A 15,668-nucleotide genomic window follows, 5' to 3' on the forward strand; every position below is an offset into this window, starting at 1 on the left:
TTGGCGGCTAAATGTTCTTTCGGTGATTAAGATGCATCCAAAATTCCAAAAGTTTACAATATTTCTCATCATATCAAATCTTGAAGTATTAAATATAGATAAAAAATAACTAATTACACAGTTTGCTTGTAATTTGCGAGACAAATTTTTTGAATCTAGTTAGTGTAAGATTGAATAATAATTATCAAATACAAACAAAAACACTACAATATAGTTCATAAGTTGAACTTTTGGCATCTAAACGAGGCCTAAGCTACGCAGACGGTGATTAAGCTATGTTTGCTTCAACAACGTTCTAGCGCATATTTTGATCACAATGCCATGCAATACTGGTGGACCAGGGTTTGAGACACTAATCTTTAAATTATAGATATACTGTAACAAAAATACTCTTGCATTACCATGACTACTGTGTGAGATTTGGCCATTTGTTTCAGCAACAGATGGATTACCAACAAGCAATCAGAGATAATCATGTCCCATCATAAAATAGAGACATTGAAATAAAGCGCCCAGAAAATTAGTAATAACAGATCGAAACAGAAAGTGAAAAATAAGAACATGCTCAGTTCAAAAGTAACTGAAATTGATCACAAAACATCCGGTTGCCAGGGTAACCTATGAACTGTAGACTGCGGATGACTGATTGTGGATACATGAGCACGCCTCTTTGGACAGATGCACATACCCCCACACTAACCTGAAACACACGCAGATTCTGCTACATGATTGTGGCCGCAAGAAGGCAACCTAAACATAAAAACTCTTTTAAGTTACAACTGGCTAAGCACTACAGCGGACTTACAAGAAAATTCAGCTATAGCCAAAGTCAAGGTTCCACAGCTACTAATCAAAACCCAAAGAAACCAAGCTCCGTCGCCCTTTCCTTCTCGAAGGTTTCGAAGTATTGATATATGATTGTCACAGCGAGCAGTATACCAGTTCCTGAACCAATTGCACCCATGAAATCAGCCAGGACAGTCAACGCGCCGATGCATACTCCACCAAATGCAGCAGCAGTGGGGATGTAACGGTTCAGTTCCTTCTGCAAGTTTGACTCACGATGGCCTGGCATCACCATTTGTTGTTCCTGTAGAATATCCAGTGTCAGAAGATCACAGGTATTGTAGGAGTAGTGAGTTTGCATAAGAGAGCCAAATATAAACAGTAGCTCAACACATTAAGCAAACTGCTCCATACCAAATGATAGGCATGTGGAAATTCATTAAGATAATATCCCATTAGAAAGATTACGTGTGTTCCTCTCAACCAAGAACATGTTCTAACATAAAAAAATGTAGTATATTTTAATGTGAAATATACAAAACACACAAAGATCTGACAAGCATCAAATGTTAATGTGTTGTTCATAGTGATGCTATTAGTGTACTCATACTGGCATCTAAATTTATCAATCGTATAATGTTTTGAATATAGACAACAATTTATGATAAAACTACCTCATCCTGGCAGATGAAATATTACTAAATAAAAAGATGCATATAACTGTTTGTACCTTTAGCTGCTTCGCAACATCCTTTGCTGATGAACCAGAAACTTCAATCCACGTCTTTGAGAACAGAGCGCAAGCTGACAGCATGAAGACCACATAAAACAGTGCATGGAATGGATTTGCAAGGACATCAGCCAAACTGCATTGTTTCCAATGTTCTATTGTTAGTCAAAAGAACAATCAATTATTTCTGGAATAACAAAAACAATAAAAACAATCATAACGAAAAGGATCTGGCTTTTCACCTTGATGGGGCAGTTACATAGTAAGCAAGACCACCAACAGGAACAGAATGGCCAGAGTATTCAGACTCCTTCCACTTCCCAAGAAGGTTAACAAGGAAGTTTCCACTGTACTTCCTGTAGAGAAGCTGTGATAGCAATAAAATACATTAGCACTTACACACAAATACAAAAATATAACTTACTACAGCTTTGTAAATGAGGTGTGTACCTGGGATATGAAATAGAGGTTGGTAATCAGTGCAGAGTGCAGAATGATGGGCATGTTTGAAGTGTAGAACAGCTTAATTGGATATGAGCCTTGCTGGCCACGAGCATTCTTTGATCTCACTGGAAGCACAACACGGAAGCCTTGGAAATAGATAACTATGAGGAAGACCAAGACGGTGGCAAGCAAATTGGTCACATTTGGAAGGTTCTGGCGGTAGAAAGCCTCACGAAGAGCACGGACTTTATCAGTTCTCGTAATCAACAGATGGAACAGTGCAATGACAGCCCCTTCAAATTCAGCACCACGACCACTGTTGATGGTTGTGGGGCTAAATGCCTTCCAGATGATATTCTCACTACATGAAAGCAGTCTTATTATAAGCTCAAGTGCAAAACAACAGCACATCAATAAAAGGATTAAGTCGAACATGCTTACCAGATATTGGTAGCAATGAACAGAGAAATGCCAGATCCCAAACCATAACCTTTCTGGAGAAGTTCATCCAGACAGATGACAATGATACCAGCAAAGAAAAGCTGAAGTATAATGAGAATAGCATTCCCTGTTCCAAGTTGGCTTACACTGCCATACATTCCAGACAGGACATATGCCACAGCTTCCCCGATAGCGATCAGGATACCAAGCAACTTTTGCGCGCCATTCCTAAGTAAAGAAGGTGCAATGTGCATCACAATACAAATATATAATAAATACATATCAGAAGGTTTATAATCTACTTTGGCAGGCTATAATAGAGATGCTTCAGCAAGACTACAGACAAAATAACCACCAACAATTAGAATTGTGATAAATTGAAGGTACATTATTTTTAGTAAGACAACACTTACAGCAGAGCACGATCCTCTCTCACACTGTTGTCAACTTCAATGATCTTGGATCCAACAAGAAGTTGCATTACCATCCCAGAGGTCACAATTGGAGTAATACCCAACTCCATCACAGTGCCACGGTTTGATGCAAGGATAACACGCATCCAGTAGAAAGGATCAGCTCCAGTAGTCGAATGAATGCCATAGAGTGGGAGCTGGCTGCACACCAGGAAAATGAAGAGAGAAATAACGGTGTAGATAACTTTTTCTCTGAATGGTATCTTCCTATCCGCGCTCTGCACCTCTGGCAAGAAAGCCAGAAAGGGCCTGACCAGATGCAGTACCCTGAAGCCACCAGCCATCTTCCTGTAATCAGGAAAAGAGTTTGTAAACATTTTGCATAGTACAATGACAAAGTTTTCATGCTACAATGATTAATATGACCATACAGTCTATTATGGGTAACAAGTTTACTAAGGGCTGTTTGGTACAGCTCACAACAGCTTCATGAGCTGTTGTGAGCTGTTTTTTTTTTTGCCAAACACTTATTTCCAAAACAGCTTCATGGGTGAAGCTGTTTTTCCCCTCCTCTCACAAAGACATAAGTTGGGATGAAGCTGAAAAAAGTAGCTTATTGTAGCTCTCTCTCTCATTTCTCTCTCTCAACTATGCATGAAGTAGTTTGTGAAGCTATTTTGCCAAACACTTTTTCCAAAACAGCTCAGCTTCATCTAGAAAAGTCACTCATGAAGCTATTTTCTAAAAAAAACAGCTTTACTAGTGAAGTTGAGTTGTGCCAAACAAGCCCTAAGATGCACCAGTTTTACCGTAATAATATAAATGAGCCTATCCAATTCATCCATATAACAAACTTCTATATAAATATTTCCTTCCTGAGAAGGCACAGGTAGGACATGTGTTCAGTTTGCAGTCAAAAAGAATGCTCAAAAAGCAAAACAATATTTGTCCCGTGTATCAAGATTTGTCTGAGAGCATACGAGTGGTGAGCTAAACCCAAGCCACAGAAGCAGCTTAGAAAAGGATGCAGACCATCTACAAATATCTATAATAATAATTTCCGTGCCTACCTAACAAACTTCACGAGCATTCAACATGCCGTGGCAAATACGCGATCATTACTAACCAATTGGCTCAGATCCAATTAGCTCGGATCCAAACAGTTTAGCTGACTCTTAGCATGACACAAAACCACCTTGTCACCTCTGTTGCATCGGTTTTGCTCGCTCGATCCCCCGGGTGAAACCAATCATCCCTAAAAATAAAAGCACGAATCCAGCCCCTAAACATCGACGCCATCCTCGTACCCATAGAAAACCGCCACGGATCTCAGCATCTTACCTACACAACCCTGAATCTTAAACCCGTCGACAGCCCAGATCCACACCAGTAGGAGGTGTACGGGGAAGGAGCGAGCAGATTTACCTGGCCGACGACGACCAGAGCCCGGCGCCGGGGAGGGCGGCGCTAGCGACGGCGTGAATACGCGATCATTACTAACTAATTAGCTCAGATCCAATTAGCTCGGATCCAAAACAATTTAGCTGACTCATAGCATGACACAAAACCACCTTGTCACCTCTGTTGCGTCGGTTTTGCTCGCTCGATCCCCCGGGTGAAACCAATCGTCCTAAAAATAAAGCACGAATCCAGCCCCTAAACATCGACGCCATCCTCGTACCCATCGGAAACCGCCACGGATCTCAGCGATCTTACCTACACAACCCTGAATCTGAAACCCGTCGACAGCCCAGATCCACACCAGTAGGAGGGGTACGGGGAAGGAGCGGGCAGATTTACCTGGCCGACGACGACCAGAGCCCGGCGACGGGGAGGGCAGATGCTTCGCCGCGGCAGGCGCTAGCGACGGCGTGAACGCCTAGGCTGAGGAGCGGAGGATGAGAGGAGAGAGAGAGAGATGAGGACACGAACAGCGGTGGGGTTTTAAGGGACGCGGAGCTGGGAACGGGGACACGGCGCGAGCCTCTCGCTGAAGGTGGGGCTGCGCGGGGTTGGATGGCGCCGCGGCCCGTGCGATCTGGAACGGGCGGCCGCGATGCGCTCCCGTGACGTGGAGGGGGTAACGGAATGGTAGCGTTTCGCGTCGACCACACGGCACGGCCTCACGTGCCTAGCCAAGACACTGCTTGGCGGGTCCGGGATGACGTCGCCGATCCAACCCGTTCCGACAGAAGAAAAGCTAGCGGATGAGTCCGCAATAAATGCTTTGGAGTTTTTCCAGATGATTAGGCATTTTCTGTTCTCTATATACTCCGTACTCTACTACTCCTATACTTGGCTACACTTCACGGCATATCACGGCACGTCAGGCCTTGTTTAGTTATTAAAAAAATTTATAATTCTCCGTCATATTAATTTTTGGACGTATATATAAAATATTAAATATATATATATATATATTATATAGTTTATTTATAATTTATAAGACAAATCTTTTAAATCTATTTAGATAATAATTATCAAATACAAACGAAAATATTAAGCAAGCAAAGCTAAATCTTTTTCCCACTAAGGTCTTGTTTAGTTCTAAAACTTTTGCAAAATAGACAATATAACATTTTATTATATTTGATAAATATTATCTAATCGTAGACTAACTAGATTTAAAAGATCCATCCCGCAAATTATATATAAACTATATAATTAGTTATTTCTTTCGTTTATATTTAATGTTTTATATAATTGTCGTAAATTTTGATATAATAAAAAATTTGAAAAATTTTGTAAATTTTTTTGAGAACTAAACAAGGTCTAAACCAAGCCTCGGTGTGAAACGTGAGGGAATACTGCATCAACATTTTCTGACTCATCGGTCTCTTTCGGAGCGAGAAGAAACGCAGACCGTGCGGCGTGCACCGTGTGTAAATGGTCAAAGGCGGGTAGCTGCTCGGTGCTCGGTGCCTGCGAGTTGCCTCGCGGCTTGGACGGAGAACAAATGAAATAAGAATCAAGTTCGTTTACCAAAAAAACAAAATATAAAAATATAAAAACAAAGATCGTGTAGGCCAACGCCAAATGACTCGAAAGAAATATATGGCTCGTCGGACTGGACGTCTGGACCCTTTGGTTGTACACGCGGGGGCGCGAAAGGATTTGGGCTCCGTGCATCGCCGTAGCAATCCACAGTACTAGTGCCTACTCCTACAATCTCAGTGTGACAGTGTCTCTTGTTGTTGTTTCGTGACGTGGCAATTCAAATCTTAGGCTTCTGTATGTATATATTATATTATTACTCTATCCATGATAAATTAACTTATACTATTATTTTAAGTCATATTAACTGAACATTGACTAAAATTATAGAAAAAAGTATCAACATCTGTAAATTGTAATACCAAATTATAATCACTGTATATATTGCATAGCTTAGTAACAGTATACTAACATACATCATCATTAACCACAGAGATTGTAGAAGTAAGCATTAATACCGTCGATTGATGCATTTTAGTTAAAAGACACGACATGGCAAAGCCTTGCGTTAAAGTATTACTTGGCGTAGTTATTGTACTTAAATCATTTCTCGAGTTCTATATCTTAAGAATAGTATAAAGAATATCAAGGTGTCATATACGTTATTACTAATTCTTATAAAGTTTGTCAAAATTAAGTGATTGTAAGAATTAATTTATTTTAGGATAGAGGTAGTATTATACTCACTCTATTCTAAATTATAAGATATTTTGGCTTTTCTAGTTAAGTCAGTTTTGCTATGTATCTAAACATAGGGTATACCTTAGTGTATAGCAAAAGCTAGTATGTATCTAGAAAACCCAAAGCATCTTAAAATTTGAAATGGAGGGGGTACTGTGTTTGTGTACGTGTGTTCGCAGGGGTGAGTGTGTGTGCATATTGTAGACGTCTACTTTGTACCGTATAACTCTAAAAAAAGATGGATTAGTTTGAATAAAATCTTCTTTGTTCATTCTTCTTTCGGTATGAGCATGGATCTCTGAATGTGGCAATTTCTTTGTCGTTTAAGGTCCGATGTTTGCAATTCTTTTGGTCCCTAGCGTGAAAATGTGTTCATTAACATTAAAAGATGACATGGAATTTTCACTCCTAGTAAGACGTTGATAAGAAACCAATTATAGTTCGAATTTATAATTCTCCTCTTCAAAATGGACTAATGAAGTGACAAGCTGATCCTTGGCTTCCGTCTCAGCTATGGAGATAATGCGTATACTTTGGTGAGCAAAGCATTTGCTTCATACGCAATTTGTCAAAATTCAGTTCATGAATTTTATTCTGTCTTCACTGGATCACGATCAACGATCATTGAATCAACCCATAGGGTTATTTATTGCTTCTACCTGATTACGAACAACGATAGAGTTTGGGGATCGTGGATGCTGAAAGTCCAAAATGTCCCCTCCCCCCACTTCCTCTCTATTTTTTTGTCCCTTTTCTAAGTGGCAAGAGAAGAATTTCTCACATTAACCAATCATAATAATCTAGGAATTTATCATAACAATCTTCTGTGATCTAAACATGCTCCAAATTATCCCTCCTTTTCCACTTTCTCTTCCCTTTTCCCATCATTTTCTATAGGGTAAGATAAAAAATTTTATTCAGCCACAATAATACAGGAATCCAAACACTCTCGTCTAGGCTATAATAATGAGTAAATTATTTCCTTGGCCCTAAAAAATGGCTCTTAGTTTCTTAGCCTTTTTTTGTCGAATTTATCTAATTGGCCCAAAATCGAGTTTTGTTTGGTTTCTTGGCCTTGCATTAGTTTGATGAGATAATAGAGTTAGCTTGTATGTGAAATTACTATTTTACCCCTAACACCGAATGAACAAGGCGTACAACATCATACATTCTGAAAGTCGGGGTACACACAAAATCTAGGCATGGCAGTTAGCAGTACAAGACACACATATTCTCATTATCATAAGGCTTGCTAGGCGTGCTCTAGGTGAGTATGTGACACACCGCAAAAACTATAGAAGTGTTGGATGTAGGTATGGAGAAAGATGCAATTAAATTATCAGCTAGTTTACAGGACCCAAATGAAGACTACACAAAGATTTAAGCAATGACAAATATGCATGCCCTCTGCCCGTTGCCCTGCGTCTGCGTCGCGTCGCCCTGCTTGGCCAGCCCCGCAACGCTCGGCTGGGTGTGGCCGGGAGCTTTTTGGAAATCTAGCACTATGAAAAGTGGGCTTCGGAGATATACCATCCCGCAACGGGGCTTCGCCAGTTTATCATTATGAAACGCGACACAATCGCTAGAATGCCATTGGATGGATTTTGGAGCCTTCTATTCCCCTTCTACCCCTGTCTTCTTGTATATCCTTTCACGAGCTGCACTGGGACGGAACGGAGGCACAGATTACTTCCACCCAGAACGGATCGAGCGAGGAGCTTGTGGCGAGTGGGTGCTGCTGTCCCTGGCGAGCGGCTCCGCACGGCGAGCGCCCCCTCCCCCCGGTCAGCTTCCCATCCCACGTTGTTGCTGCTCTTCCAAGCTGCACCTACATCTGCATCTCCGTGAACTGCTATGCAGTGACCTTCCCCATGGACTGCAGATGGAGTGATTTTATTCGGTATGATTTCTCTTTCTCCCAATGTTTGTATTCCTCTAACTCAGTTTGGGAAACCAAAACACCCCAATGATTCGTAACACGGTATAATTTTTCTAATTTTACCAGGCTCGATCCAGAGCCTGAGGATAGTGTAGACGCAGTAGAAGAAATTGGAGATGTGCTTGGCAGTTCACAGCAAACATGCGATTTACTTGTTAGTTCACAGTCTATAGAGTGTTATGGAGCTGTTAATTGGGACAGACTGCATATTGAAAGTACAGTTGATGAAGAGGGTGAGGGTGTGCTAGATATACTTAATGAGGATCAATTGTTCAATTTTTTGGGTTTGAGAATTGATGACGATCATAGGCATGATAAGCCTAGTGAGACTGAGGCGGAAGCCGCTGCAGAGAGGGACAACATAGCTGTAAATATAACTACTGATATTGATATTGACACAACTGGTGCTGCAATTCCGGTTGATGATCATGTGCCAGGGGAAGGACTTTATGGTTATGATCCTAACAAGCCTTGTATGGATATTGGCACTGTGTATCCAAACATGAAGGAGTTTAGATTGGCCATGAAACAATTTGCAATAAATGAGGAGTTTGAATACCGCTTAGTCGCAACAGATAAAAATAGGTACATTGCTGATTGCAAAGATGATGATTGCCCATGGCATATTAATGGCCGAAGACAACCTGATGGGTCGACTGTGAAGGTGTATAACTATTTGCTAACTGTTTGTCACCATTTTTTGTTTGGAAATATCTAATATTTGGCTATTGGAATGTTGCAGGTTACAGCTTTGATTAAAAGACATACATGTACTTCTAGCGCAAGGAGGAGGACCACCATTCCATCAAGTGGCTGGGTGGCATCAAAGGCCATCCATCACCTCAAGAAGGATTCCACCATAGGCACGAAAAGAATGAAGGATCTGCTAGAAGATGAGCACAACTGTGAGATTCACTATGACACAGTCTGGAAGAGAAGACAAATGGCCATGGATGAGTTGTTTGGCAGCTGGCGACAAAGCTTCCAAATGTTGTTCAATTGGAGGGCAGAGGTACTGCAGCGATCACCTGGAAGTATAATTGAAATTGACATAAAGGAGGTAGATGGGGAATTGTATTTCCATAGATTTTTTTGTGCATTAAGTCCTTGCATTGAGGGTTTTTTAGAGGGTTGTAGACCTTATGTTAGCATCGACTCAACATCACTTAATGGTAGATGGAATGGGCATATGGCTGCAGCTACTGCTATAGATGGTCATAATTGGATGTATCCACTTGCTTTTGGTTTCATAGATGGTGAGACAATAGATAACCGGACATGGTTTATGACTCAGCTGCATAAGGCCATAGGACACCTACCAGTACTTGCTATTTGCACTGATGCATGCAAAGGGTTAGAAAAAGCTGTCAAAAATGTGTTTCCTCAAGCTGAACATAGAGAATGCTTTAGGCATCTAATGCAGAATTTTATTAAAAGATTTGGAGGAGACACATATTCAAAGATGTATCCTGCAGCAAGAACATATAGGCCTAGAGTTTTCAAATATTTCTTCGACCAAGTAGTTACAGGTAGCCCTCAAATATTGGAATGGCTTGAAAACTATCACAACTTGTTATGGATGAGAAGTGCCTTTAACCCTGATATCAAGTGTGATTATGTTACCAACAACCTTGCTGAGAGCTTCAATAATTGGATCAGAGATTGGAAAGACCTACCTATAGTTGAGCTTGCTGACAAGATTAGAGAGATGATAATGACACTATGGAACAAGAGACGTGCAATTTCAGAGAAGCTTAATGGAAAGATCCTACCAACAGTATTACAACAATTGAAAGCAAGGACTAGGGGTCTAGGAAACCTAACTGTTGTCAAGGCAGGTCCTTTTGCTGCAGAGATACATGACACAACTAGCACACACAATAGGCATGTTGTCAAATCACATTTGCATGAATGTACATGTCTTCAGTGGCAGCACACTGGAAAACCTTGTCAGCATGCCTTGTGCCTCATAACAGCACAACAAAGTATTAATGTCAAGATGGAAGACTTTGTTCATGATTATTACTCAGTGGAGAGGTTCAAGAATGCTTATAAGAGACTCATAGAGCCTCTTCCAGATAAGACCCAGTGGCCTGAAGTTGAGCTTGAATTTCCTGTTAAGGGACCATTGGGTAAAAGACCTGCTGGAAAGCCCAGAAAACTGAGAATCAAAGGATGTTTGGAGGGGGGAAAAGGTGGCATGAGCAAAAAAGATGCAAAGGATGCTGCCAATCAAGTTGATAAGGATGCAGAATTGGAAGCCCAGGAAGCTGCTCAGGGAAAGAGGCAACTAATCATGGGAAAAAGAAAGTGCAAGGGGTGTGGTGAATTGGGTCATGGAGAAACTAGCTACAAGTGCAAGCTTAATGGGACAAAAAAAGGTAGCATCTTTTGTTTTTCATTTTATTTATGGACTGGTTGCACCATGTTATTTCAAGTGTTTATTTATTGTTTTCCACCATGCAGGAAAAGGAAGCCCAGAAAAAATACTACTAAATATGGGCCAAATGCTAAAATCCCAACAAAAAGGACAAAGAAGCAATCTGAGCAAGAAGTGCAAGATGCACAAGTTGAGCAATCTAAGGAAGCAGTGCAAGATGAGCAAGCTGAGCAATCAGCTATTGTCCCATTTGCTCCAGAAATGTCACTTTTAGAAACCAGCTCCACCAATCTGACCATGGAAACATATGTCCAGCCTACTGATGAGCCATCCAGGACCACTCGAAGAACTCCAATAAAGAAGAAAACGACACCGAAGAAGCTGATCCCAAGGAAGACGAAAACAAGCTGAGCAACATGTTTGCAGAATAAAGCTATGTTTGTTAACCTGTATCTTGTATGAACCTATGTTTGTGAAGCTGTATCTTACTATGAGGAACATGTGTCATTTGAACCTGTATCTTTCTGTTAACTTTGGCCATCCCAGAATTTATGGTCACGTGTTTGTGAATCCTTTTATTTTCTGCTCACTTGTTGTACCCATCTTTTTTTCTTGCCTGGTCAGTGTCTATCTGTGATGAAAAACGCCCCAGCCCTATAGAGCGACTACTCTGCAGCATCCTGAAATAACTCAGTCTTGCCAACAACTGAAAATAAACAAGCGGCTTGGCACAAAAAGAGATAAAACACTACAAACGCATTTCCATTCATTCATTGATTCATTTAGATAACAAATACACAAGATTCAACCACTCTTGATAATTGCATACATAATGCTAACTAACACAAGTCCACAAATTAAAACCAAACATTTGAGCAACAATACTATCTCCCTAAGCAGCTTCACTTGTTCTTTCTGTCTCGATTCTCCACGGTTCGGCTTGTTGTCGATAATTGACACTTGTTGCGGCAACTTGGTAGACTCAAAAACAGGTTGATAATCTGGAGGCACCAATTTATTGTCAACCAAGTATTGTTCATATCCTTCTTCCCATTCCCAGAATTGACATCCACCACCATCCCTCTGCCGCCAAAATAAATAGAAACCAATCAAGTTACCAAATCACATAATCACATAGAAATTTGCAGCTATTTGTTCTCACCGTTCGAGTTGGACAAACATAGAACCGTCGGTCGTAGTTCTTGGGCGTCTTCGCTGTAAGGACCTTGAGAAGCCGACACTTACAGTGCTCACAATGAATGAGAGGGAGTTCATTGTTTGAAATCCTTCGGCTTCTCGGTATTGAATACTTGTTGTGCCTTGAGGGCGTCGCTGCGGTGCTATGCTCCATGGCAGGGAGCACCGACGTCGAGGCGCTGCTATCGCGCCACGGCGAGCTAGGGCTGGCCATGGCGGGTGAGCGGACAACGCAGCTGCAGGCGATGCTTGGTGGCCGGGCGCGCAGAACAGACAGACACGCGGAGCAGGTGGTCGTGGGGGAGTAGGCGGCCAAGGCGCGGGGGAGGTGGCTGTGGGGGCTCGTCGTGGGTGCTGGCCGTGGGGAGCTCGGCGTCGGAGAGGACCGAGCACGCCCACGCTCGATCCGTTTCTAAGCCGTTCCGTTCCAGAGGCTGCTCCATGAAAGGATATACAAGAAGGCAGGGGTAGAAGGGGAATAGAAGGCTCCAAAATCCATCCAATGGCATTCTAGCGATTGTGTCGCGTTTCATAATGGTAAACTGACGAAGCCCCGTTGCGGGATGGTATATCTCCGAAGCCCACTTTTCATAGTGCTAGATTTCCAAAAAGCTCGTGTGGCCGGCGGCTAGGCCCGAGCGGCGGGTGGCCATCCCCCAGCGGCCAATGGCCAGCCCCGAGACGAGCTGAGACGCCGTGCTGGGGCGCGCCCGAGGTGGATGTGGCGCCGAACGAGGTGTCCACCAGCAGGACATCACCGGAACCGCCCTCGTCCATGGCCGGTGGCGGCTAGATTTCCACCCGTATCGTGTTGTTTTTTTTTCCGATACGAGCTTCCTCCAAAGACCGGTAAGACGCAGGCAAGGAAGGCTACGTCGGTTTTTTTTTGCCGCGCCACGGATGCTGCTTCATGGAACATTTTGATGGAACCGACGGAAGGGCAAAACAAACAAAACTCCATTCTAGGCTAAATAACTAAGTTCGATAAAAAAAAAGCTCAAAAAACTAAGACCCATTTTTTAGGACCAAGAAAAATAATTTGCTCGATATAATCCAACTATGAGCCAAATGGGCCATAAGTAATACAATGTGTATTATCAGCGGCACAGCCTGTTAGAGTCAGTACATGCTCGGCAAGCTCAGCTATTGGGCCTTGGGTGCATCGATCACTCCAAAATGAAGTCAAGACTGGACGTTTGAACGAGCTTATTGGTCCATCGGCGAGGCGATCGAAATAAGCTGGCCGCAGAATACATTGTGGCCAAACATGACAAAACTGCAGTTCATACACACTTCAATATTTTTTTGAAAAATAAACCAGCAGGAGAGCTGCCTGTTAATTAAAAATAGAGAAAGACTCGGACGGCTAAGTACAAATTACAGAACATTGTAAAGTCTAGCTACACACGCAAGAAAGATTTCAAAAACGTTGTACAAGTCTAGCTAAGTGTTTTGCACCCGCCAAGATCTATAATTGTGTGTCATCTTTGATTTTCTGAAAGAGGAGATGATTCAGACCTAGCTTTGAAATTTGATCCTGCTGGCCAGATCAGGCCGGGGGAAGAAGAGGCCGAGCACGTGCTCGATCCTCATGGTTGTAGGGGCCCGGTCCCTGCGCATGCGGCCTATATCGGGCTACCTCCGAGCTGGAGGTCGATCACGCTCGCCCGGTGATCCTCTGCACCATTAGACATTTACAGTAGACTTGTATAAGACTCCGTTTGTATAAGATCTTGTTTGGTTGTTCATATTTTTTTAACACTTATTATATTAAATTTTGGACACATATATAGTACTATTAAATATAGATTATTTACGAAACAAAAAATATAGCTAGAGAATGATTTGCGAGACAAATCTTTTAAGTCTAATTAGTCCATATCTGGACACTAATTATTAAATAAAATAAAAATATTATGGTATATGTTAAACTTTAACACCTCCAACTAAACACACTTAAGTTTTCTTGTGTAGTGCTCGTGCAGCAGTTTGTTCCCATGTTTTTGTGGGGGTATTGTGCTTCGAAGCCTTTTTTTTCAAAGCTGCATCATAGTACTGTTGATTCTTCTACGCAACACGTACGGGATCAGACGTTCTCGTTTTTGTTTTTTTTTTTAAGAAATTAATATATGGTGCGAGTGCGACGCAGTCCTTAGACCTTAGGTACCCTGCCGGTGGATTCCAGTCGTCTGATCAGGACGGAAACGGGCCGGCGAGAATGTCGTCGCGGTCGTCGTGTTCGTGTGTACAGAGGAGTTAGAATATTAGGCCCCAGAAGGAGATCGGCGTACATTGGCGTCGGTTCAGGAAGAGTGGCACTAGCTGCCCGCCTTCTTTCCATTCCTTGCAAGTTGCAACACCGCGACGGTGGCAGCGGTGTTTTTTTTTTTGTTCTCTCTCGTCTTCGTCGTCTGAAACTCTGAACCATGCATGAACATTAGTTTTTTTTTTCTTGCTTGCAACAGGTCTCTACAGCTCACGAGGCATATACTGCAGTCTGCAACCGCGTGAGCTCAGTTCACACTTCGGGTTCATATATATATATATATATATATATATATATATATATATATATATATATATATAGTAGTGGCATTTTAGTAATATATATAGGGAAATTCCTTTGTACACGTACGTGTAGTTACTCTCATCTTCAATAAACTATATTGTGTATGTATTCATACTTGTTTATCAGTTTGAGTATGTTTATATACTCATATTAAGATACTCTAGATCTTACCACGCGAAAAATTTTCAAAAAAAAATTATATTTTAAATATATTACTAAAATGCCACTACTATATTATATACAATAAGTATAACCATATACTCTATGTATGTATGCATACTTAACATACATATCACTCTGGATGGTCTAGTATGATCATATACTTTGTCTATATACATTTCGTCCGGTCATATACACCTTTAATCTAGAGATACATAGATGAGAGTAACTACACGCGCGTGTAAAAGAAACGCGATATATATATATATCCATCCAGATTAGATATGTGCACTTGCACCATAGCCGAGAGAACCAGAGAGAAAACGAGATTCTCTGCAGTCACTCTAGTCGACTTTTCTCTACTATTATCATCTAAACCGTTTATCTCAGATTTAACCGTGACTCTACAACTCAAAAAATTACCCATTATAATGGGCCAGCAGAAGGCCCATCAAATGACGCAACGCGAGGCATCCACCAAGCCGCCATCACAAAGCTCGCGTCGTCGCCACACATGATGCCGCTCTGTGGCTAGGCATGTTGACATTCTCCATCTCGTCGGCGCTCCCACTATGCTCGCATTTAGTAGGCACGACACCCACACTTGTCGCTGCCAACAGCTCCACCATCACTCGATGTGCTCGGATCCACTATCGAGCAGCTACTTCTCTATTGGATTAGCTTGCTTCGGGAGCAATCAAATGGGGATTGAAAGATAAACCAGTGCTTGACGGTGCAGGGCCACGGCCGCCTGCGCGCGTTGAGCAGGAGGTCTATGTGGCCGTCGACGCTTGACGGAGCAAGGCTACAGCCGCTGCGACAGCGAGAGCCTCTGGGCCATGACGACGAGGAAAGAAAAAACGACGACGAACCTAATGGATCAGAGACAAGGAGGAGAGAGGAGTGGCAGCAACTACGAGAGTTCCGTGCTGTGG

At 42.1% G+C, this 15,668-nt stretch overlaps 2 protein-coding genes and 1 long non-coding RNA gene across 4 annotated transcripts; 2 read left to right on the forward strand and 1 right to left on the reverse strand.

The window, feature by feature from the left end:
• On the reverse strand, positions 537–4,770 carry LOC110430079 (protein transport protein Sec61 subunit alpha-like). Of its 2 annotated transcripts, none has more exons than XM_021447015.1 (7): positions 4,615–4,770; positions 2,815–3,162; positions 2,402–2,629; positions 1,967–2,321; positions 1,759–1,883; positions 1,517–1,652; positions 537–1,090 (listed from the first exon to the last, which is right to left on the reverse strand). In XM_021447015.1, exons 2-7 carry the CDS (start codon positions 3,156–3,158, stop codon positions 851–853), a joined length of 1,428 nt encoding a protein of 475 aa, XP_021302690.1. In that variant the 5' UTR covers positions 3,159–3,162; positions 4,615–4,770; the 3' UTR covers positions 537–850. The 2 variants fall into 2 exon arrangements, with proteins under 2 accessions (XP_021302690.1, XP_021302694.1); XM_021447019.1 differs by lacking the exon at positions 4,615–4,770 and adding an exon at positions 4,240–4,391.
• Positions 8,087–10,420, forward strand: LOC110432562. The gene is made up of 5 exons (XM_021453274.1): positions 8,087–8,273; positions 8,350–8,389; positions 8,495–9,092; positions 9,171–10,266; positions 10,356–10,420. The coding sequence occupies exons 1-5, from the start codon at positions 8,087–8,089 to the stop codon at positions 10,418–10,420; spliced, it is 1,986 nt and encodes a 661-aa protein (XP_021308949.1).
• On the forward strand, positions 10,582–11,397 carry LOC110434339. Its single transcript, XR_002451773.1, has 2 exons — positions 10,582–10,809; positions 10,895–11,397. It is a non-coding gene; the product is annotated as an uncharacterized LOC110434339 (long non-coding RNA).

This window comes from Sorghum bicolor, chromosome 1 (assembly GCF_000003195.3).
Source record: "Sorghum bicolor cultivar BTx623 chromosome 1, Sorghum_bicolor_NCBIv3, whole genome shotgun sequence".
Classification (NCBI taxonomy): Eukaryota; Viridiplantae; Streptophyta; class Magnoliopsida; order Poales; family Poaceae; genus Sorghum; species Sorghum bicolor.

Bases quoted from the DNA above. Each gene is read 5' to 3' on its own strand.
- LOC110432562 (XM_021453274.1), top strand. From the start codon at position 8,087: ATGGATTTTGGAGCCTTCTATTCCCCTTCTACCCCTGTCTTCTTGTAT. The intron at 8,390-8,494 runs GTATGATTTCTC...TAATTTTACCAG, and splicing joins AGATGGAGTGATTTTATTCG to GCTCGATCCAGAGCCTGAGG. The intron at 10,267-10,355 runs GTCCTTTTGCTG...ACATGTCTTCAG, and splicing joins CCTAACTGTTGTCAAGGCAG to TGGCAGCACACTGGAAAACC.
- LOC110430079 (XM_021447015.1), bottom strand. From the start codon at position 3,158: ATGGCTGGTGGCTTCAGGGTACTGCATCTGGTCAGGCCCTTTCTGGCT. The intron at 2,322-2,401 runs GTAAGCATGTTC...GCTTTCATGTAG, and splicing joins TTCATTGCTACCAATATCTG to TGAGAATATCATCTGGAAGG. The intron at 1,653-1,758 runs GTGAAAAGCCAG...GAAACAATGCAG, and splicing joins TATGTAACTGCCCCATCAAG to TTTGGCTGATGTCCTTGCAA.